This window comes from Lutra lutra, chromosome 11 (assembly GCF_902655055.1).
Source record: "Lutra lutra chromosome 11, mLutLut1.2, whole genome shotgun sequence".
In the NCBI taxonomy this organism is placed as follows: domain Eukaryota; kingdom Metazoa; phylum Chordata; class Mammalia; order Carnivora; family Mustelidae; genus Lutra; species Lutra lutra.
This window is the reverse complement of record NC_062288.1, coordinates 48,162,221-48,186,701: the sequence shown is the minus strand read 5'-3', so window position 1 is coordinate 48,186,701 and position 24,481 is coordinate 48,162,221. Positions and strand designations below refer to the sequence as shown.

The 24,481-nt window shown below is 36.5% G+C and overlaps 1 protein-coding gene across 1 annotated transcript in view; it reads left to right on the top strand.

The window, feature by feature from the left end:
- The window catches only part of DGKB (diacylglycerol kinase beta), a 723,782-nt gene that overhangs the window by 140,793 nt on the left and 558,508 nt on the right, over positions 1-24,481 (top strand). The window contains 2 exon segments of the mRNA XM_047695654.1: positions 16,807-16,883; positions 20,992-21,012. Of these exon segments, the coding sequence (XP_047551610.1) occupies positions 16,807-16,883; positions 20,992-21,012 (98 nt within the window).

Sequence of the window (24,481 nt, the reverse complement as noted above, 5' to 3'; positions counted from 1 at the left end):
ATATTTGGAAGAACTAAGTGATCGCATCCGTGCACGTTGGGTTTCATCTCCAGTCTATTCTCCACCCGATAATTTTTGAAAATATAAAGACTGCTTATCCCATTGTAGGTAGAGTTCTCCATTTAAAATTATCAAGTTAACCTTTAATGGACCTTGATCAGAGTTTATCACTTTTCAGAGTAATAATTATAAATTTAAATGTAATTTATATTTATATAATACTAGTATTATACATATTTGTATAATACTAGTAGTAATGTTACTAGAGGTTCCAATATCACTGGGGAATTTGACATGCCAGAAAAAACCTCCGCCTTTGTAAACTGGAATTATTGCTCTTCTCCTCCCCTTTTCAGTTTATCTGGTAGTAGGATTTTCCAATTCCGGGGCACCTGGTTGGCTCAGTGGGTTGAGCATCATACATGGTTTCAGCTCAGGTTGTGATCTCATGGGTCATGGGATCAAGTCCTGTGTGGGGCTCTGTGCTCCGCAGGGAGTCAGCTTTAAGATTTTCTCTTATTGGGCGCCTGGGTGGCTCAGTGGGTTAAGCCGCTGCCTTCGGCTCAGGTCATGATCTCAGGGTCCTGGGATCGAGTCCCGCATAGGGCTCTCTGCTCAGCAAGAAGCCTGCTTCCCTCTCTCTCTCTCTGCCTTCCTCTCCGTCTACTTGTGATCTCTCTCTGTCAAATAAATAAATAAAATCTTAAAAAAAAAAAAAAGATTTTCTCTTATTGCCCCTCGTCCATTTGTGTGCACTTGTACCCTCTCTCTCTCTCAAACAAACAAGCTTCCAATTTCCTCAGTCTGAGGTTTCTGTTAGAAAGTTCGTTAACAATTGGGATGCTAAGTGGCTCAGTTGGTGAAGTATCTGCCTTCAGCTCAGGTCATGATTCCAGGGTCCTGGGATTGAGCTGTTCATGGGGCTGCTTGTTCAGGGAGAACCCTGCTTCTCCCTCTCCCTATGCTGCTCCCTCCAGCCCGTGCTTTCTCTCTCTGTGTCAGATAAATAAATAAAATCTTAAAAAGAAAGAAAGAAAGATAAGAATTAAAGGAAGTGGAAATTAGAGATGGGGGTATGGGGGGCAGTATTTAGGGGGTATGGGTCTGACTATCCTTCTGTGGTATCTGGAGACATTTCTGTCATTTGGATCACAGAATGTTATGGCTGGAAGGGTTCTTCAGTACCGTTTCTTCCGATTCCCTCAGTGTTAGAGGAAGAAAATGAAGTCCGTTATATGAGAGCACTGTCTTATAGATCATCTAAGAGCCAAGGTCTGGAAGCAAATCTTTCAACTACTTTTAATTTCATGTAGAGCTAGAGCCTTCTTTTCGCAGTAAAGCTTTCACAGTCCCCCGGAGGCATGGTAGAAATGAGATACATAAAGCCACACATTTCCCCGACTTCTGTTTTGAATTTAAAACTTGGAGACAATATTTTACAGTTTTATGCTCTTTAAAGTATGTATGTGAGCAAATTGTAGTCTTTGAAATATGTATGCCAGCAAAATAAATAGACTTAGGTTTTTCCAGATTGCCTAATACTGTGCCTGTTGGTAAATATACAGACAGCTGCAAATTTTTATGGTCAGCAAAGAATTGAAAACTTTGATAGTTTTGTATTGTCTTAAAACAGGATGTTATTAGTAGTGTCACGAGAGAATACACTGCTGTTGCCACCATGTCTGGTTTCTCAGTTAAGTGTTTTGCAACCCACACAAGAACTTAAAAAAATAAATAAATAAAACTTTCATCTTCTGAGCTAGTGTGGGTTTAACATTTTTAAATAATGTACAGCTTCAAAATTGTTAACCCATAGTTGCATTTCATTAATCATTTGATTGAAGCACATGTAATAGCTGTCCTTAATTTTATTGCCTATGAAAGTGAATTACTCATAACAAAAAAATTAAAATTGATGATTAACTTTAATTTAAAATGTTTTGTATAGTATTCTGGTTATTGGTTTAATTAGGAAATTTAAAGCAGCCAGTGAAAATGCAAAAGAAAATGAAGAAAGTGGAGAATAATCTGAAATTAAGGTTATGGAAGAGGGGCGCCTGGATAGTGCAGTTGGTTAAGCGTCTGACTCTTGGTTTCAGCTCAGGTTATGATCTCAGGGTCCTGGGATTGAGTCCTGAGATGGTCTCCATGCTCAGTATGAAGTCTGCCTGAGAGTCTCTCTGCTTTCCCCCTCTGCCCCTCCCACTTATGCTCTGTTTCTCTCTCTCTCTCTAAAACAAATAGATCTTTTTAAAAAAAGCTCCAAAACGGATATGAAAGAAAAAAATCCGAAGAACATGGTGTAAATCTGACAGCACAGATGATAAACGGCACAGTTGATGAATATTTCTTATGCATCACATATTTATCCCACCAAAAGACCAAGGAAGATATTTTATTATCCTCATTTACGAATAGCAATATCAACACCACAAATCGTGGGTCGCAAAGCAGCATTTGTCAATCTAAAACCTGGATATTTCGTTGAAAATGAGTTCATTAGTTTGGAGAGTCTGCATGGTATTTGTGAAGGATCTGCTTGAATAATACTGCATGAGATGACGACTTTCCTTGCCTTAATGTATGCTTTTTAAATCTAGTCTTTCTGGGAAAATACAGTGAGTGCAATTTATAAAGCCTCTCTCCACCAAACCTAACAAATGACTCAAAATCACTTTTATAAAAAAGAAAAAAATAAAGAATAAATGAGCGATCATTAAGCCAAAGGAGCTGGAAAAAAAATATGTAACTTCAACTATATAGGTTAGAAAGTGTTTCCAAGGGGCAGAAAGTCTCCAGAATTCTCTCACCATTATTTTTCAACTTCTCCAAAATGATTTAAGTGGGTATGTGCTGAGGACGGTGAGAGGGAGGAGCAGGAGCAGTGAAGTGGGGACATGAGGCTCAGTATGTCTCTCTAGAGAAATAACCTATTTCACCACTAGTAACGATGACTCCACATAGAGCTGAACTACTCGGGCATTGTACTGTATTCTCTGGACAAGGAAGAAGGCTGGAAAGACAATTATTATCCAGAACTAAATGTGTCCAAGTATAATTAGGTGCTTTACAAAATGAGAGGAAAAAGGAAGGAAGGAGAGGAAGGGGAAAAAAAAAAAGAAGAAGAATCAGCGAGGTACTGTTAACTCTTGGGAAACACGCATGCAAAGCAACGTGCATTACAGATTTTTGTTTTCCATATCCCCTTATGGATGGTACCAAGGAGGATGGCATCTGAGAAGGGGGCCTGAAGTTCTGGAAACTACAATAACTGCCAGAATGTTTCTCTCTCAAATGAGAGAGAATGATACACATATAGTGTATTAGCCACATAGTCGGCTCTTCTTCCTGAATTGAAGTCATAATCGAAACGCAAGTATAATCCCCAGTGAAAAGTCATTAAAGTCACCCCCTTGCTTCCTTGCTCAACTTCCTTTTCCCTTCTCACTGCAAAGCCCTTGGATGAACAAACCATAACAGTAATCAGTGTTAACTCTCCACTTACTTTATAGCTGAGTGGATTTATATGTGGTCCAGAAAACCACATGTCCCTTGTCCTGGATGTCCTTTTCAACACCTCAGTATTCTCTTCAAATCTCCATTACTTCCCTTCTCATCTTTCCTCAGCTGATGGTCTCTCTTCTTCCTTCACTCACTAAAGTGAAGTTATCACAAGAGAACTTTACATAAATCCAACTGGACATTGACCTGCCCATCAGCATGTGAACCTGTATACTCTGTCTTCTCACTTGGGTGGACTGTCCATGCCCTCTGTCCTAAGCCAGACCATCTGCCGTGTACAAGATTGCTTTCTTTCTCACCCACTTAAAAGACATCATTCTAGTGGTTTTTCTCTTCTTTTTCCTTAATTTTTAATTTTTCCTTTTCTCCATGGATCATTTTTTATCAAAGTGCTGTTTTCTCTCCTTTAGAAAAGTCATCTTGAGTTCACTTTTTGCAGCTTGGCTACTACTCAATTCTTTGCTTCCATTGCAGCAGATCTGTTTGATTGAATTGTCTATTATTTACCACTGTTTGTTCCTTCCACTTTATTTTCTCTTAATTCGCTCTGGACTGTTGTCACAACTACTAAACTGAAACCATTCTTCCCATCCAAGTACTAACCAGGCCCAACCCTGCTTAGCTTCCGAGATCAGACGAGATCGGGCGCGTTCAGGGTGCTATGGCCGTAGACTAAACTGAAACCGTTCTTGACAGGGATGTGCATGACTATCTTCTTACTAAACTCAGTGATCAGCTTCTGCCCCTCATTTAACTTGACATTGTGTGATACTTTGCTTCCATGATCATTGCTTCTCTTGGTTTTCTTGCTGTTTCACTAAATACTCATTTTTAGTCTCCTTGCAGATTTTCATTCTTCATAACATCTGAACTTTGGAGTATGCCAGGTCTCAGTCCTTGGTATCTTCTCTGTCTCTCTCCATGTTAGACTCAGTCTATGGCTTTAAATACCATTTATATGAATAACACTGAAATTCGGTTCTTTAGCCTAGATCTTCTTCTGAATTCTACATTCATATATAACTGCTTTTTTAATTAAAAAATCTGGTGGAAATATCATTGACACATAACATTAAATTAGTTTCAGGTGCACAGTGTAGTGATTCAACCATTATATACATTATGACATGCTTATCACGATAAGTGCATGGCAATATTATTGAACATATTCCCTGAGCTGTACATTTCCTTCTCATTATAACTGCTTTCTTAATGGCTATATTTGGATATCTGATAGAATTTTCATTTATGAATTGCCTAAAACTAAAATTGGAAACTCACCATCCGAAACCTGTGCCATCTTCAGTGGTCCCCATTCCTCTTTGTGGCAACTTAATCCCACCAGTTCCTCAAATATAAAACCTTGGGAACACTCTTGATTTTTCAATTCCTTCCTCCCTCTCTCTCTTTCTCCCTCTTCCTTCCTTCTTCCTTCCTTTTCTCTCCCAGTTTCAAAACTTACATCTAGGTGCCTAGGGTGGCTCAGTCAGTTAAGTGTTTGCCTTTGGCTCAGGTCATGATCCCAGGGTCCTAGGACCAGGCCCCATATTGGGCTCCCTACTCGGTGGGAAGCCTGCTTCTCCCTCTCCCACTCCCCCTGCTTATGTTCCTCTCTTGCTGTATCTCTCCCAAAGAAATAAATAAAATCTTAATTTAAAAAAAAAAAAAACAAAAAAAACACAAAACATCCAGTCCATCAGGATATCCCTTTGACTCCACTTTCAAAATAATCCATGTTTCCTACTCTACCACTAATACATTCATCCAAAGTCATCAAATCTCTAGTCTGAATTAATATAATAATTGCATAATTATTTCTTTGTTTGAAGCTTTGTCTTCTGTAGTCGGTTTTCAAAACAATAGCCAGAGCACTCCTTTTAAAAAAGTTTTGAAATAATGATAGATTCACAGGAGCTTACAAAACATATGTATGAGGAGGCCACACATAACTGGTTATGATGGTTACAAATTACATAACTACAGTTTATAAAATACCATCAGTATCAGAAAATTGATGCTGCTGTAATCCAGAGTTTATTCAGATTTCATCTTTTTTTACATTAGTTTTACATTAACAGAGTTTTACATTAACAGAGTGCTTCTTTATAACTTTAATCAGAGTCAAAGTTTTGACCAAATGTTACCTTTTCACAGTCTATTCTCGCTATTTAAAATTGCAAACTGTGTCCTGCAAGTTGATAATTTTCCTTATCTGTTATTTTTTCCAAAGCATTTGAAATCTTATACTATTCTACATTTATTTACTATGTGTATTATCTGTCTTGCACTAGACTACAAACTACATGAACCAAGAATATTTTCTGTCTTATGCATTGATACATTCCAAGTACTTGGAACAACACATGGAACAATCAAACTCAATACATGTGGGGTGCCTGGGTGGCTCAGTGGGTTAAAGCCTCTGCCTTCAGCTCTGGTCATGATCCCAGGGTCCTGGGATCGAACCCCACATCGAACCCCACATCGGGCTCTCTCTGCTCAGCAGGGAGCCTGCTTCCTCCTCTCTTTCTCTGGCTGCCTCTCTGCCTACTTGTGATCTCTGCCTGTCAAATAAATAAATACAATCTTAAAAAAAAACAAAAAAACTCAATACATGCCTCTCAACTATTTGCTAGAATGATTGAGCAACCACAATTGGGCCTTTTGTTTTAAGTTATCTTTACAGCCAAGGTGAGGCTCGAACTCCCCACTCAGAGATCAGGAGTTGCGTGCTTTACTGACTGAGCCAGGCAGGTGCCCCTACAACTGGCCTTTTGTTTCTGCTCTTCATCTCTATTTGTTTCAGAAGACTTGTTCATTCTTCCTAAAATAGATAAAATTCTTTGTTGATTAATTCATTAATTACTGCTCATGTGAGTCAAACGTTAACATTTCTTCCTAACTCCGCATTCATGAGGTCACGTTGGATGCTTGATATGGCCTAGGTGGGAGAATGTTTGCAATAGGTAAATCCACAAACACCACAAGTCAGCACTCTGAATCTTCAACAGTTGTTAAATACTTCACCACAGTACAGCACACCTCTGAATCATACCAGTCAATTCAGGCACTGATTAAAATTCTTAATTAAAATTATGTTTTCAGTACCAATCTTGAGTTATTTTATAGATGAGTAGCTGTAGTGCCAATGTATATTTTCTTAATTTTCCACACAAGAAAATCTGTATAAAATGTTAATTATGGGGCGCCTGGGTGGCTCAGTGGTTAAAGCCTCTGCCTTCAGCTCAGGTCATGATCTCAGGGTCCTGGGATCGAGTCCCGCATCGGGCTCTCTGCTCAGCAGGGAGCCTGCCTCCTCCTCCTGTCTCTCTCTGCCTGCCTCTCTGCCTACTTGTGATCTGTCTGTCAAATAAATAAAATGTTAATTATTTCATGGATGTCTAGGACAGTGTCCAGCTGGAAGACAAATTACTAGATATGTTGTCTATCCAAGAAATCACTCTTACAAATATTTTATCCAAGACATTGGACTGGTGTACTTATCAAAAAGTTGAGCATAGGTAGATTGAATCAGGGGGGAGAAAATAATAGCAAATGCAGAAAATTTTTTTAAGGATTATTTAAGAGTCTTATCAGCAAATAATATCAGAAGGAGAATAGAGATTTTCTCTGTGGTCTCATATCAACAGTAATTCTGAAATTAAGTAGTTGTCTTTCCAGATAAATGGAAACAGTTCCTTCAGTGTGTGTAACAGTTTTCTCTAAGATAGGATGGCCACCATCTTTTGAAGTTAACATTATCACCTCAAGAGCCTAGCAGAACATGTAGAGAGGGAACTTGTACTCAGAACAGCTTAATAGCTTTTTTAAAACAACTCTTCCTAATGTAGCTATATCTGTAGAATATTCTTGGGATGTTTTTAGAAATCCAGGTGTATAGATCTCAGTTAGAATATAAACTCCTACAGTGTCACTTATTTTTAACGATAGTTCCATATTTTTTTCAATCTTTTTGTACATAAGTATAGAATATTTTTCACAAGTAGATAGGAATGTCTGTGTTTGGCTGATTGGTTCTCCAAATATTTTATTTCATAGCACTGTGGATGTTTATTTGCTGCTGCTGACTACAATTTAAATAGGACTTTTTTTTTTATATCACCTTGGGGATTACATTAATAGCAATATGAATTTCTGGATCTTCTCACATTCTAAAATACTATTTTTGGTTATTTTAACCTCAAGTGAGGCTAAATCATTTTTTAAATGAATGCTTTAATAAGGTTCTTTTCCCCAATAGAACCCCGCCCCCGAGCAAAAGCTATCCTAAATATATATTTATCAAAGATTGTATGTAATATTTACAAGAAGATGAAATATATATTCATTCAGATTAAAGACCTAAGCAGCCTATCTGTGTTGTAAGAGCTTTTATTTTTTCCTGGAAACTCAGTGTTCTCACTGAAACAAGGACCCATGTTGGAAAATATAGCAGCCAAAATTTTGCTAATTAATTCTCAGTTTCTTAAAGCATCTCTTTAAGGAAAAGTATAGTGGTTAATTCAACTTTAGCTGCATATAAGAATCCTGGGAGGAGCTTTATGAAAAACCCCATGCCTGGGGAGCCTGGGTGACTCAGTTGATTAAGCGTCTGACTCTTGATTTCAGCTCGGGTCATGATCTTGGGGTCGTGGAATGGAGACCTGGGTGGGGCTCTGTGCTCAGGGCAGGGAGGTCTGCTTGAGATTCCATCACTCCCTCTCCGTCAGCCTGTCCTTCCACTTGTGATCTCTCTCTTTCTCTCTGTTAATAACTAAAATCTTAAAAAAAAAAAAAAATCCCCATGTCTGGTGGGGTCCAGTCTAGTGAATTCAGTCATCATCAGTGTGTTTTCAGCCCCTAGATCTTAAAACCTACCTGGATGATCCTAAAATGGATCCCACTTTGAGAACCACTGGGTTAGACACAAACTGTTTCACTTAGACAAAGATAAAGCTCTTTGGCTAATTTGAAATACTCTATAGCTAAGGGAAACTTTGTCACATTTAACTTTGTACTGAATCTTACTATGTTACGTCCACATGAATGCTAGCTCAGTATTTAGACTAGAATGTTTTCTCTTGAAACATTTGAAGCAACAAAACCTTATTTACTACAGGGTTAAAACAGCCACTGCAAAGATGCTTTTGGTTGACTGCAGAAAGACATTTTTAGTCCACAAATATCCTCTGTAATAAGGGGGAAAAACGGTGTCGGGAAGCTTCGATTTTTTTTTTTTTTTTTTTAAACCTAAAGTTAGGGGCACCTGGGTGGCTCAGTGGGTCAAAGCCTCTGCCTTTGGCTCAGGTCATGATCCCAGGGTCCCGGGATCAAGCCCCACATCAGGCTCTCTGTTCATCAGGGAGCCTGCTTTCTCTCTCTCTCTGCCTGCCTCTCTGCCTACTTGTAATCTCTGTCTGTCAAATAAATAAATAAAATCTTAAAACAAACAAACAAAAAAAACCTTAAACTCTATCTGGTGAGTTTCTGTTTTTTTTTTTTTTCTTTCTTTCTTTCTTCCCTTCCTTTTTCCTTTTCCTCCCTTCCTCCTGCCCTCCTTCCTTCCCTTCTTACCCCCTTCCTTCCCTTTCCCTTCCCTTCCTCTCCTTTCCCTTCTTTTCCTTCTTAAAGTGGGCTACACGCCCAGTGAGGAGCCCAATGTGGGGCCCGAACCCACAACCCTGAGATCAAGACCTGATCTGAAATCAAGAGTCAGACGGGAAGCTTTGATTTTGAAGAAAACTTTTGAAGCACTGAGTTGGGAGGACCAAAAGGTGACTTTTCCATGGTTCCACATTCAGATTACAGGCATTGGTAACCTCTCTCACATTGTCAGAGCTGCATGTTTTCCTGGAAACCCACTGCCCTCACTGAAACAGGGACCCATGGTGCTGTCTATTTTGGCAAACAAGGGTCTAGATGATTAATTTACATGAGGTTATTTGTTATTTATAAAAATGACAAATGCATTTTATAAATTGGATAGTCTTGGTGTTAACAGTGGAATATAATCATCTTTTCAAAGGAGCTCAAGCTACTGTTTGCATGTTAAAGCCATTGGCCTTGACCTAAAGAATATTTACTTTGGAACAAATAAAAAGAGATTTTCTTATGAGGCATAATGAGAATATGTTATTTGCAGAATATTTTTAGGATTTTATTTTATTTCAATAGTTATTTGTCTTTTCAATGTATTTTCCCTTTATAATGTGACAGAAGCCATTTTAATACTTATTCTTTAAGATGACTTTTAAATAACTATATGAAATACATGTATCATGTAAGAGTTATGTATATTTTAAAACTTTCAAAAAAATTGTATAAATTTTCCAATTCCATTATCAAAAGAAGCACAAGCCTAAACAAAAATAAAATGCTATAGTGGTGCCTGGGTGGCTCAATTGGTTAAGCATCTGCCTTAGGCTCAGGTCATGATCCTGGAGTTCGAGGATCAAGTCCCACATTGGGCTTCCTGCTCAGCATGTAGTCTGCTTCTCCCTCTGACCCTTCCCCTCTCTCGTACTGTCTATCTCTCTCTCATTAGCTCTCTCTCAAATAAATAACAAATCTTTAAAAAATAAAATAAAATGCTATAAAAACACTTTAAAAATATCCATATGACATTTTTGTATTACTTTTACTTTTTTTAAGATTTTATTTATTTATTTGACAAACAGAGATCACAAGTAGGCAAAGAGGCAGAAGCGGGGGTGGGTGATGCAGGCTCCCTGCTGAGCAGAGAGCCCAATGCGGAGCTCAATCCCAGGACCTGAGATCATGACCTGAGCCGAAGGCAGAGGCTTCGGCTCAGGCCTTCTGAGGGGTCCAATTTAGTGCATTCAGTCATCATCAGTGCAATCAATCATCATCTGTGATCAATCATCATCAGACCCACTGAACCACCCAGGCGCCCCTGTTTTACTTTCTCATATATTTCTTATATATACAAGATATTTTTCAACTGTTAATTTAAGTTGGTAAAAAAGAAATAAACTGTTTCCACGTACTAGAAAAATAAGTAATATAATTCCCTGAACTAAACTGACTGTATCATGGACTCCAAAGTAGATGCCTTGGCTCTAATGGAAACTTCCATTTGTTTTTGTTTTTTGCAAAGTAATGAAAACAGATTTGGGTCATATACAAAAGTTTGGATCACTATTTGTGTGGTTTTGAATAAATAATGATTGTTTTAACAAGTTAATTTCTTCATGAGTTTAATGGAGGAGTTTGAAAAAATCCTTCTGGTAGTTGTGAGTTTTATTTATTTTTTTATTTTTTATTTTTTTTATTTTTAAAGATTTTATTTATTTATTTGACAGAGAGGTCACAAGCAGGCAGAGAGGCAGGCAGAGAGAGAGAGGAGGAAGCAGGCTCCCTGCTGAGCAGAGAGCCCGATGCGGGGCTCGATCCCAGGACTCTGAGATCATGACCTGAGCCGAAGGCAGCGGCTTAACCCACTGAGCCACCCAGGCGCCCCGGTAGTTGTGAGTTTTAAATGAAATAATAAGATTATGAAATAATGAAATAATAAGATACAACACTTAAAAAAATAAGATACTACTACACTTTGCAACCGCTTGAAGAATCTACCTATGTAAACTTCAGTTAACAGTGTTAATAGTACTCCAGTCATAAAACAAGTGTGGATTCCAAGTGCGTTATTGTAGGGAGTTCCATGGAGAGTTAGAAGAAAGTCCTGAGAGGTTCTGTGAACAAGGTGGCAGGGACACTATGGCATGCATTATGTTTGACTTCCTTTGACATGGAGGAGAATTCTGGACAAAGAGAACACCACAAGTGAAGGAGAGATTCTAAAATATGGGTTACATGACAATGGATATAGAACTATAAATAAGGGGGTCATTGAAAATAATTATTGGTAGGTAGGTTTTGGACCATATTTTGACACACATGCCGAAAGGAGGAGTTTGTGCTTCATTTTAAAGACAACAGAAAACTGTTGAAGGGGGATGATATGTTTGAAGTCTTGTTTGGGGTGGAACGAAGGAACAGGAATTTATTGGGCACCAGATATGTTGCTGGATACAGTACTGTGAGGTCCGTTTCATTATTCCTATTTTGCATATTAGAAAACTGAGCTACAGAGACATTAAAAAAATATACTCAGGGATATTCAGCCAAAAATTCTGGAGCCAGGACTCAGAATTGGGGCGCCTGGGTGGCTCAGTGGGTTGAGCCTCTGCCTTCAGCTCAGGTCATGATCTCAGGGTCCTGGGATCTAGCCCCCCGTCTGGCTTTCTGCTCGGGGTGGGGGGAGCTGCTTCCCCTTCTCTCTGCCTGCCTCGCTCTCTCTTTGTCAAATAAATAAAATTTAAAAAAAATTAAAAAACCTCTCTGGCTTTAAGTCCTTTCCATTATTACATGAGACCTTTTAATTAATATGATAAGTGTGTTGAGTTTTTTGGAATAGAGAGACAAAAAGTCTATGAAATCACAAAGGAATTTCATTCAAGATGTAGCAGATACCTAGGGAGATGTGAGGTAAGCCAAAAGTGTTAAGGTGTTTCCTGTTTTGTTTTGTTTTGTTTTGGGCAACATATTTTTAAGACCCATGAGTTTGATTCTTCTGTTTTCTAAATGTTGTTGAATGTTCTTATGCATTTATTTATATTTCAGAATTAGTAAAAGGAATTAAATTTTTCTGATAATCATATAAAAATTCAAAACATTCCTAACCATACACTCCTAAAACGTAGCTAGTTTAACTCTCATGGCATTAAAAAATAGTACGTGACTCTGCCAAACATGAGAGGATTCATAGAAAGTGAGCACTTTAGGGGGCCTCTAGAATGGCTCATACGCTTGAGCAGGTGTTAGAAAGATAAACCATGAGAAGAAATCTACTCTACCAGTCCCCATAGATATTTTTTTCTGTCCTTGCATATAACGAAGGTGTTTGCTGAATAAAATGGTTCCTCTTTGTTTGGGTTAGTACCATCTTAGTTCTTAGGTGATTCTGTAGTTGGTAGAGCTGACAACCTGGCAGTAACTGGTATCTGGTGTTCTTTTCCAAGTCTCCTGACCTATTACCCAAGCCTTGAAGCATCAGTGCCTCTGGAATTAGTTATTTCATATCATGACCCTCCTTTGCTTTCTAGGAGACCCAATATTTCGTACTGAGCCTCTGTCCTGATCCCTTATCTGAGGATTAAACCAGCTGTTGGAACCTGGCTGCCCAACACTTAAGTTGGCAGTCTTCTTTGATGCCAGGCCTTTGTTGGATTACAGATATGTATCACCTGTGAATTGATCTCCCAGTTTACAGCTGCCTGCCGGCTGGCTGCCTACCTAGCTTTCTCAGCATTGCTCAGCCCAGAATCTGTCACTGTGCTCTCATACTTGAAGCTCAGATATTCACGGAAATATGATTGAGATTCTGTCTTTCACTTATGCAGGCGTCACTTCCTTGGTATCTCTCTTTGACTAGCGGGTCGCTCAGACTCAGTCATACATCCTTTCTCCTCTCTACTACCCCAGTGCTTCTTGGACACACAGGATCCAGAGTTGACAAAATCAAACAGATAGGAATGTTTTGATGATAGGTTAATAGGAACAAATCCAGAAAAGCAGCTGAATTATAAAATAAATAAATGACTATTCTCCTTCGAAGGTTGGGAGAACAGAAAAGCAGAAACTATACCATCTAGTGCAGTTTGGGAATCCATATGGATATGGAAACTCTTCACATAAGGGAATTTTAATGATGAGTTAGGGGACGCAGGCAGGATATTGGAATTCATTGGTGTCTCATACCAAAATGAGCCTATAGAAGATTGGTTGGGTAAGTCAAGTCCTTAATCTTCCAGAGACTGGGCCCAGGAGAGATTATTGGGACAGGAATAGAAGAATAAGATAATGTTCCAGTTTCTGAACTAGATTATAAATTGGGGATTAGATCATGAATAAACTTTAAATGTCAGGATATTAAAAATGGGACTTGAGAATTGAAAAAAGAATAAATTGGGTCGGGGTGAGCCATCTAAATATGAATTAGCACTTCTGGAATTGTTCCAGACCACGATCATCATTGAGACACAGAGAAATTTGGTCTTAATTTATTAATTTATTACTTGTGGTCTCCCCACTAAGAATATGCTTATATAAACTGTGGCCAAGAAAGCACTGAAAAATGACATACATAATTTTAAAGACTGTTGCCTTCTCTGGAACATTTATAAGGGATTACTGAATGTTTTTTTTTTTTTTTCGTTCTTACGGAATCCTGGAATGACAAGCCCACCTTTAGGCAGTGTCTCTAGTGTTCTGTGGAAGGCCTAGTATAAGAGAGCAGATTTTCTTCTTCCCTTCCATTTTATCATGGGGCTCAGATACGGTTAAAATAAAGATAGTCTTTGGGGTATGTAATTCCAGAGTTTGTGCATCTAGATATGTGTATGTCTATATAGGTATGTACAGAAGGGTCTACGTCTACATCTATGAATGCAAAGAAGTAAAAGGTGTTCTGCTAAGTTAGAATAATGCTTTCTCATTGACAAAGGAGGGTTTTGGAATAAAGAATCAGCTTCATATCTCTCTTTAATATAGAACCTGGTCTCTAGTTTACGTTTCTGCCGAGGTAAATGTCAAAGCAATTTACTGTAATTTGTTGTAATTTAAGAATAGCTCTGATCAATTGAATCACAATATTTATTATTATTTTATTGCTTCATCTTTGTAATAAATTTGAGTGCTATGCAAAAATGAAAATGTATGTTTTCTTCCCCTGAGCAGCCTACAATCTAGCAAGAGACAAGGCATAACAAATTAACTCTGATCATAGTTCAGAAAGTGCTAGGAAAATATATGCTGAAAAAGAAATATATAGGAAACTGTACAGGCTTCAAACATGCTATAGCATACACACACTTACCCCAAACAGTCTCAACAGCAAAAAAGTAAACAACCACATTAAAAACTAGCCAAAAGACTTGAATAGACATTTCTTCAAAGAAGACAAACAAAAGGCCAATAAGCATTTGAAAAGATGTTCAGTATTGTTAGTCATTAACAAATACCGAATGAAAAACAAATAGAAACCACTAAGTGGCTGTAATTAAAGAAAAACTAGAAAATAACAAGTGTGGCAAAGATGTAGAGAAATTGGAATTCACATACATTGCTGGTAGGAATGTGAAATAGTATATAGCCCTGTGAAAATCTGCTTGGCAGTTCCTCAAAGTGTTAAATTGTAGGTTTTCAGGAATTCTAGGAATTCTCCTAGGAATTCTCCACGTAAATGTATACCCACGAGAGTCAAAACATATCTGCGCAAAATTATGTATACTTGAATGTTCGTAGCAGCATTCTTCATAATAACCAAAATATAGAAATAACTCAAATGTATATGAGCTGAGGAGTGGATAAACAAAATATAATATATCCATAAAATGGAATAGTTTTTACCTAAAAAGGGAATGAAATACTAATACATGCTGTAACGTCTACGGGCCTTGAAGTGAGAGAAGCCAAACAAAGACAACGAATTACATGATAGGTTTCAGTTGTATGGAATCCCCAGAATATGGGCGTTTTTTTCTGGGGTGATGGAAATATTCTGGAATTATGTAGTGGTGATGTTTGGACAACAATGTGCATATACTAAAAAAAAACCTCACTGAATTAAAGACTTTAAAATGGCTAAAGTAATGTATCTGTGTTATGTGAATTTTAATGCAACATAAAATTGTACACTCCAAATGGAAGTATAATTTATAAAATAAAGGCAAGATGCGTTGGACAGGCATTTAAGAGTTAATTTTCTAACAGGATAACTCAAAAACTGCTTTGTAAATTAATATTTTTGGAGCTGGGAAATATCTTATGGTGGCACAAATATCACTGAATCTTGGGGAAAGGCAAAGAGAATTACATTCATATTCTGGGAAATAATATCCATGCCCCATTGCCTAATGGAAAACTAAGAATCTTCTGCTTATTTCCAGTTTCAGTCTTGTTTTATTACTGTTATTCAAACTTGATTGAAGATTTAGATGACTTATCCGTATTTATTAGTTATTTTTCCCTAACTTAAATATGTTGTAAGTCTGAAATTGCTTAATCAAATTATATTTTGATAACTATGAGAGCATTTATTTTAGTAGATTGAATGCATGTGTTTTTATTCTGTTTATACATATTTTTCTAAAAATATTTATGTTCTTTCTTGACATTATTTCCCATATTAAGTAAGGAATCTTTTGTCACAATCGAGATGATGAATGTCTTAAAAATATTTCAAAATACATCAAAACTTAAAAAGCAATTTAAAAATCTTTGGGTAACATATATAAACTTTTTTTTAAAATTTGGAGATGTAAGGGGCTTTATTAAGCACTTCATGTATCGGGAAGCATCCCGTCTAGCAAGTAGAGATGTTTCCTAAACTTTGTTTCTGTTTTTTTTTTTTTTTCCCTAAGTTTTGTTTCTTAATTAAATTAAAATAAGCTCTAGTTTGTTCTTTGTGTATATTTAGAAAATTCTCTCTAAAAATATTTGCAAAATACTAAAATCTATACCTTGCCTCTGACTGGGTTCACCATTGAGGCTTAGTTATATATTTTATTGTTCTAATTTTTCCAACAGGGTTATTATTAGTTAATGGAGTAAAATATGAAAAATGCACTGCATTTGTTATAAAGTTCAACAAGGAATGTCTGTATTTTCTTTTTAAATAAAGCTTATTTCACTCATTTAGATTTTATGTTATCAAAACAAAGGGAGAAGATATTCCCTATTTCTATATTTGCTCTTAATTCATATAATACATAGGTTAATGGTCTTGCCAAATGCTGTTGCCTAATACATAGGCAATACACTTGGACAAAACATACACTTATCTGTTCCTTTCTTTTTGTGTGTGTGATTAATTTTTTTCAACGAAATAGCCTTTCAAAAATGGTAAAGGACATTTTACATGTGCATTTTAAAATTTAATATCTGGGGTGCCTGGGTGGCTCAGTGGGTTAAGCCTTTGCCTTCGGCTCAGGTCATGATCACAGGGTCCTGCGATCGAGGCCCGCATCGGGCTCTCTGCTCAATGGGGAGCCTGCTTTCTCCTCTCTTTCTCTATGCCTGCCTCTCTGCATCCTTGTGATCTCTCTCTCTCTGTTTCAAATAAATAAAAATAAAATCTTTAAAAAAAATTAAAAAAATTTAATATCTGTTGGTGATTATATTTTAATAGGTCTTTGTTTCTGAACTGGGTTATTTAACCACAGTAGGCATATATAAACAATTTTTGTGTTCTCTATTTCTTTATAGACTCTACAAAGAAATTAAAGGATGTTCTGGAAGAATTCCATGGTAACGGTGTGCTTGCAAAGTATAATCCTGAAGGGGTAAACTTTTTTTTCTTTATATCGGTTTCATATATACACTTGGAAGAGGGATTTCTTAATGAAGAGTCCTTGGATATAAATGTACCGTATAGCATACCATAAATAAAATGAAATTCATAATGAAATGCTATTCTGGAAAACACATAAAATAGTATAGTACCTTTTTCATTCAAAAACCATTTGCTAATGGAAATAATATTTCTCTATTGTGCGCTTTAAAGAGTATAGGTTATCTATAATATAGACCTCTGTTATTTTCCTAGATGTTAAATATATTCTAATTCTGAGATTGCTTGGTCAGGTATGGTCAGGGAACAGGACTGATTGAAGGAAAGTCCAAATATACCTGGTGCCTACTCTGTGTCCAATAAATTTTAACCCCAAATGAACACTGGTTGGGGGCAGGAGGGTTACTCCTTGCAGAGAATTATTCCCTTGACTACAGAAAAATTCTGTGATAGGTATAACTGGTCTGTAATTTTAAAGAGTCAGCTTGGATAAAAAGTGAGGAACTTCTTTCCTGTAGCTTTGTTTTAACCTATTACCGGTAAACCAGCAGGTCCCTGAAAATTCCTTCCTTATAAAAGCTTCCTGTCCTGTTAATGGCTTTTGAACACGTGACCTGAACGAATGTCCATCCTTTTCCTAATTATTTGTTAAATAACCTTCCACGTAATGTTAGCTGGGAGATGTTATGTTTTAAATGTTGGAGCATCTTAGCTGTAGTTCTTCTGCAGTTTCACCAAGTGATAGTTCTGTTGTATGGGAGTTAAAACAAATTACCCTTAGCAAAAGAAACATTCCCTTGGATGTATTATCTAGCCAGCCAGATAGATTTGTTTGCTGATTAAAATGTGATTTGTTTTTTGTTATCATTATCATTATGGTTTTGCTTTGTAAGAACACAGTTATTGGTTATCCTTCAATATTGTGTTTCTTTGGGATTTATAGAATTTACATTTTAGTCAAAACCAAATCTCCAGTTCTAACCTTAAAGCATTCATATTGCTTTATAATTTCCTCCAAATACTTCTGATAGCTACTTTTCATGCAATATTTTTTTATTCTGTCTATATTCTCATATATTACCATACCTTGTAAGTCTTTAACCTAAGGTTTATTTTCTTTTTCAAGTAATGTTAATGTTTAGTCCTTACAAATGATGGGGAAAAAAAGGGCAATTTAATGCCATTCTACTTCCCTATATCAGGAACAAAAGCAGATATCCAGTCTACATTTCCCTCATATTTTATTTTCCTAGATACCATAGTGTGAGAGAAAAAAATTTTACCAGATAAATTTGTAGAACCGAAAATCTCAAAGACTGGGAAATTAGAGTGGGAAAGCTAAAGATGACAACTCTTTGGAATTGATAAAAGACCCCAAAATGTCATTAATATTTACATTCCCAACCATACTTGGAAACTCGCATGTTTTCTAATCTATCTACAGAGATAAAACCAGTTTTGTTTTGTTTTCTTTTTCCTCTCTAAAGATAGCTGCTGGCTATAAATTCAGTTGGAATGTGATCTTGTTTGCAAAGTAGCCTTTTTGCTTCAATGATTTCTTATTTAAAAGACTCTCAAGACTTGGTCTTACTGATATTATATCTTTCATGAGGATTATCAGTCACTGTATACTGGATTTATTGAGGTAATTACTAGATTCACTCTTAGACACACATATGATGTCAGCCTTTTCAATAATGTAATAATTCTCCATAAATACACAGATCTGCTCTTGAAATGCATTATTAAAATAATGAACCATTGAAAAACAAAAGAAAAGAAAAAAAACAAAAGAAAAGTTAGATCTTCATTATGACCCCAGAATAATTCTTATTTAAGAGTGAAACTACTCTCTAATTTAACACTGATAGGTCTTCTATATATATATATATATATATATTTAAAGATTTTATTTATTTATTAGACACAGAGATAGAGATCACAAGTAGGCAGAGAGGCAGGCGGAGAGAGGGAGAAGCAGGCCCTCTGCTAAGCAGAGAGCCCAATGTGGGACTCGATCCCAGGACCTGAGATCATGACCTGAGCCGAAGGCAGAGGCTTAACTCACTGAGCCACCTAGACGCCCCTGGTCTTTTATATTTAGGGGGGGAAAAACCCCAAAATAATAAAATCTTATATGACTCTTAAATACTAGTATATATTTTATAAAAGCCAGTAGAAGTAACTAGGAATATTCAGTGTTGAGGAAGAAATCTTTAATGCCTTGAGGTTCTCTTCAGTACATGACTACCCAGTTTATAAAAGGTTACTCTAAAAGTATGACAGAATTCGTACTGTCCATTTACATGGAAATTATCACTCTCTGTTGACTGATCAGGTTAATCCTCAAGTTGTTGGCAGAGATGACTACTTAACTGATGGCCTTTTATGCAAGAAAACTGAGAAAAGTGTTTAACCTACATTATTTTTAGACTAAATAATCCTTTGTTTTCTGAAACAAATATTGCATATATCATCCATATAAAATGTACTTAAAAGAAAGAACAGGCTAAATATCTTTTATTTGCTTCTCCTCTTACAAAGTAAAGCTGCTTAAGTGGTAGATGCATTATATTTCTTACTATTTACTTGGGTTACTGAGTTCTAAAAGGTCTCTGTATTAAAACTTAATATAATGAATATGTGACCTGCTTAAGTCAGTTTTAAAGGAGAAGAAGTATTAAGTGCATTGCACGGATGAAATATTTATTTTGAATTTATGTCTTCTACAGATCATTTAAAAATCTTTGAAAAAAAAAAAAAAAACCCCAGAATCAAAAAAATATAAATCTAAACAATGGCTTTAATGATTCCCTAAGAATAAAATCTTTAAGAAGGTTGAGATTCCCAAACAGATAAGATTATAAAGTTTTTAAATGAAGAAAGTCATTGTAGGAAAAGTAAAATGACTTCCTTAAGATTAACCAGCTAGTTTCACGACAAGAGATTAATTGTCTAGAATCCCAGTTTAAGAATAATGCCCTTTCCTCTTCACTTCATTGACCGGACCATAGAATGAAAGGCAAGGTGGTGGGAGGTGAGAGCAAGAAGAAGAGAAAAGTATTTCATATATATTGAATGGTATTTCTTACCTAACAATTATGGCATATTCCAGTGCATGTAATTACCACTAAGTCATGCCCAACAAGGTAAGAGATTCTTACTTGTCTCCAGCTAACCTTATATGAATCATACAATATTAAGAGTATGATTATATTTAGTTTGTAGTAACCATCCAGTCTCAGTGAGGTGGTTCACAGTAAAAGAGAGCAAGATATCTCAGATATAAATGATTCATGAAAGTAATAAAATTTGATAATATGAGAAGAACCAAGTTGGCATTGCATTTTTATATGTAAAATATATGTAATATATTATAAGTAAATATATTAATGTAATAATATTTAATATTATTAATATAGAAACATATCAATATAATATAATAACTTATATACGTGTGTGTGTGTGTATATATATATATATATATATTCCTCCCTGGGTTTCAAATTCAATTCTAAATTATTCCATTGATGTCTAAAGACATGGGAAGAAATTAAGTAGTGGTATATGTGTATATGTTTAAAGGCATAGTAATGGGCCAGGCATATTACTCTCAAAGATGGAAGCTTTAGGAGTGAGAAATAAACATTAATAATCTAATATGGATTTATATATACTGTTGTGTTTTCATAATCTTCTCTGGAAGGTTTTACTCATCTTATATGTAATATTCACTATATTAACTCCTAATAGAACTATTTGCTTATTACCTCCCAGATTGATCTGGTAAATGATTCTCAAATTTTAGCTTCTGTCAGAATCACCTGGGGGTCTTTTTAAAACAGAGATTGCTGCCTTCTCTCCTGCCCTCTCTTTAGTTTCTGTGTTTCTAGAGTGAGGCTCAAAAATGTGTTTTTCCATCAGCTTGCCAATTGATGATAATGATACTGTTTCAGGACCACATTCTGAGATTCATGGGTCTAGGGTATGTATTAAAAATCATTCTGTAAAATCGACCTTTTAGTTATCAGCAGAATGAGTTAATGAGTTTAAGTTATCTTTCATTAACACCTGTATTCTTTCTTTCCTTGCATGCACAGAAACAAGACATTCTTAACCAAGTAAGACATTTTCTTTTCTATTAAAATCTGTCTTTTCTTTCTTTATTCTGATGTGAGTTATGAATTTCTCATCCATATCATTGACCTGTACTTCTGTACCATTAAGATTCGTATAATATGCAAGGCTATCTATAATCCTTATAAAGTTATAACTGACTGGTATTTGTTCAAATCAGTCTCGAGTGGAGAAGCTAATACCTTAATGGACTCAAAGAGGGTCTAGAGGGTGGGATTTAGTTTTGTAGACTCTTGAATTTAATTTTCTAATATCAAAACATGATAAGACTCCAATAAAATAATTCATTTACTGAGAGTCTTTATTAATTTACAATAAGAGGTTTATAATTGCATGTAAGTACGATTGATAGGGATTTCTTTGGGGGGTGGGGATTACACATCTATAGTGCTATTAGAATCTGTAAGGGAAATAGAACTGAAAAGCCACTGAGCTTTGCCTTCCAGGAAAAAGAGTAACCCATCTCTTGCTTCAGTCACTCTCTCCCCATAAAGCCTATTCTGCAAAGCAAGTTTTGAGTGCATACTTCAGGTGGGTGCATAGAATTACAACACATTTTGGAGATCTCTGAATGGATTTTTTTATTATACTAGGAATATGACTTATTAAAATGCATGAGATACTTAAAACCATAATATTGTCTCCCCAGGACAGTAGTGGATATATATTAGCTTTTTATTCATAAGTTTCCCTATGGTTTTAATGCCAGCAAACCCTGTGATCTCATCCCCAACATGTTACAGTACAGTTGGTCACACCAGAAGGATCCTGATTGCCTTAGATACAGGTCCTACATATTATAATCTCCTAGGATGAGGCCAGACTGAAATGGCAACTCATGGACTGTGATGACTTTTACTAGTCTCTTTCAGAGGAGACTTCCCTGATTTTATCCCTGACCTCTGGGAAACCTACCATTTCCCCCAAAGACAGACTATGTGGGCTTTATGGTTTTAGGAGGCGATGCTCCAGAGTCGATGGCTGCTTTTATAAAGCAGAGGATTTAGCTGTTAAAGAACATTGATTGAACACCTTGGTCAACAAACATGCCTTTCTGCATAACCTCCATCCCTACTAGAGGCTTTCTGGAAACTGGTGTCAAAATTAGCCCTGCTTTTTGTAGGGGTCAACAGAATGAGTTTCTTCCTTTTCCTTGCTATGTCTTTGTTCCATATGGAGACGTTTAATAGGCAAGAAATTTCAGTTGCAGAATAGAAGGAACAGGGAAAGCTGAGGTTAGCCATGGGAGGAGGGGTTGGGAGAAGGGCATGCATATTTATTGCTCTATGGTGTTCTTGGTCTATGAGTGTTCTGTGATTGTAGGATATTCTCTTTACATTTCCTGTTAGTAGATGATCCTTAGCCCAAGGCTGAATTACATTTCACAGTTCCCTGGGCTTCCCTTATCTTGGTACTTGGTACTCTGCACTGTAGGTTCTGCTCATGTATATAACCTTTAAATTTAGACAACTGAGTTGCTTCATTCCCTTAATAAGAAACCTGGGAATTCATAACCTACATTTGGTAGTGCTGCTGCCTAATGTAATATTTTAAGTGTCTTTAGCAGTGATATTGACACTGATATAATTATTAGCAATCATATAAACACCCTTTTATTGTAAGCTATAATTGTCCTTCCAGAACCAAATTCAACCCTTCCCATTAAAGAACGAATCTGGAAAGTATAACAGAGAAAACGTGGTCTTAGGAGTCCAACTGAACTGAGTTCAAATCCCACATCTGCCACATATTAGCAGGTCATGGACAAGTTACTAGCCTCAGTTTGTTCAGCTATGCAGTGAAAAGAATATTGGCTTTATTTAGTTGTTAAGAGGGTTAAATTCTTTTTTTTTTTAAAGATTTTATTTATTTATTTGACAGACAGAGATCACAAGTAGGCAGAGAGGCAGGCAGAGAGAGAGAGGGAAGCAGGCTCCCTGCTGAGCAGAGAGCCCGATGCGGGACTCGATCCCAGGACCCTGAGATCATGACCTGAGCCGAAGGCAGCGGCTTAACCCACTGAGCCACCCAGGTGCCCCAAGAGGGTTAAATTCTGAAGTGTATATAAAATAATTAGCTCTGTGCCTGATGTATAGGTGTTCTATTCATGTTTAAAAGTGGTGGCTGTTGATCACACTTGAGAGACCAACATGATTTCATACAAAAGTTCTAGAATATACACGAAAAGTGAAAGTGGGAATATCTGAGATATACCACCAACCAATCCTGTCACCTTTATTTTCTGAGCCTCACTTTTCTCAACTATAAAGTGAGAAAATAGAACTCTGATGTCTTTCCAACTCTAAATTGATTTCCTTCTACCATGAGGTATGAGTGGAGGACATGAGATGTGACTTGTTTCCCCTGCCAAGCCTGGCCACAATCCAGAATGCTGTTCGGATACTAGAGATATTGTGTCTGTTGTATCTGTTCCTCCTCCCACAACTTCCTAAGTGCCAGGATGGTTAGTTAGCAAGGAATGGAAGTAACATGTTAACCAGTATTTCTGCTTCTCTTCTCTATGACTCCAATGCAAATTCAGTCCTTTTCTTCTTCTTATCAAACCTACAACCAGAGCACAGTTTTGAAAACAGACCACCATACTGAATAATAAAACACCCTCTATAATTCTGTGTTAATGACCTCTTATTGACTGTATTAATGATTGTTGAAACATAGTAACTTTCTTTTCAATATGTGACATCAGTTAGAATAGAACCATGTAAAAAGTTTGAGAAAGTATTTACATAGATACTTACGAGCTTAATTAGCTGCATTTTATCATAATTGTAACACATCAATTTGAATAGCTTCTTACAGGTATCTTGTAACCCCACTAAGGATCCAGTCTCGATACACCAAAAAATATACTATCTTGTATCTATGACATGAAGAATTTGAGTATGGGCCATCTTCAATATTGTATCCTAAATTAAACACTTAATGATTAGACTGTTTCAAGGGGCTACGTGATACCTGTCACAGTTGAAGTATTTCTCCCTTAACCTTCTATAATAAACACACAGAAATGCATTTCCTCTTACTCTAGTCTGCCCTTACCCCTATTCTGCTCTCCTGCCCCTCCTCACTGGCTTTTTTAGAAATGCCTCTAAAACAGGATCATTTTTATGCCTCAGGACTTTCGTACTACCTGTTTTGTCTGTCTGAGATGGTCTTTCTCTAAATATGTGCAAAGCTATCTCCCTCATCTCCTTTAAATCTATATTCGAAGAAATGGATTATCATTTCCTGATCCATCAGATTTAAAACTACAAGCACTCCCCTCCCAAAATATATAAACATTTTCCTTCTTTTTTTCCCCCACAACACTTCATACTGTCAAACATTGTACATTTAGCCTACTTATTTTTCTATTTACTTGTTCCCTTTGTTAGAAGATATGCCTCTGGTGGAAAAATTTCTGCATGGTCCAGTAGCATCTTTACCACAACA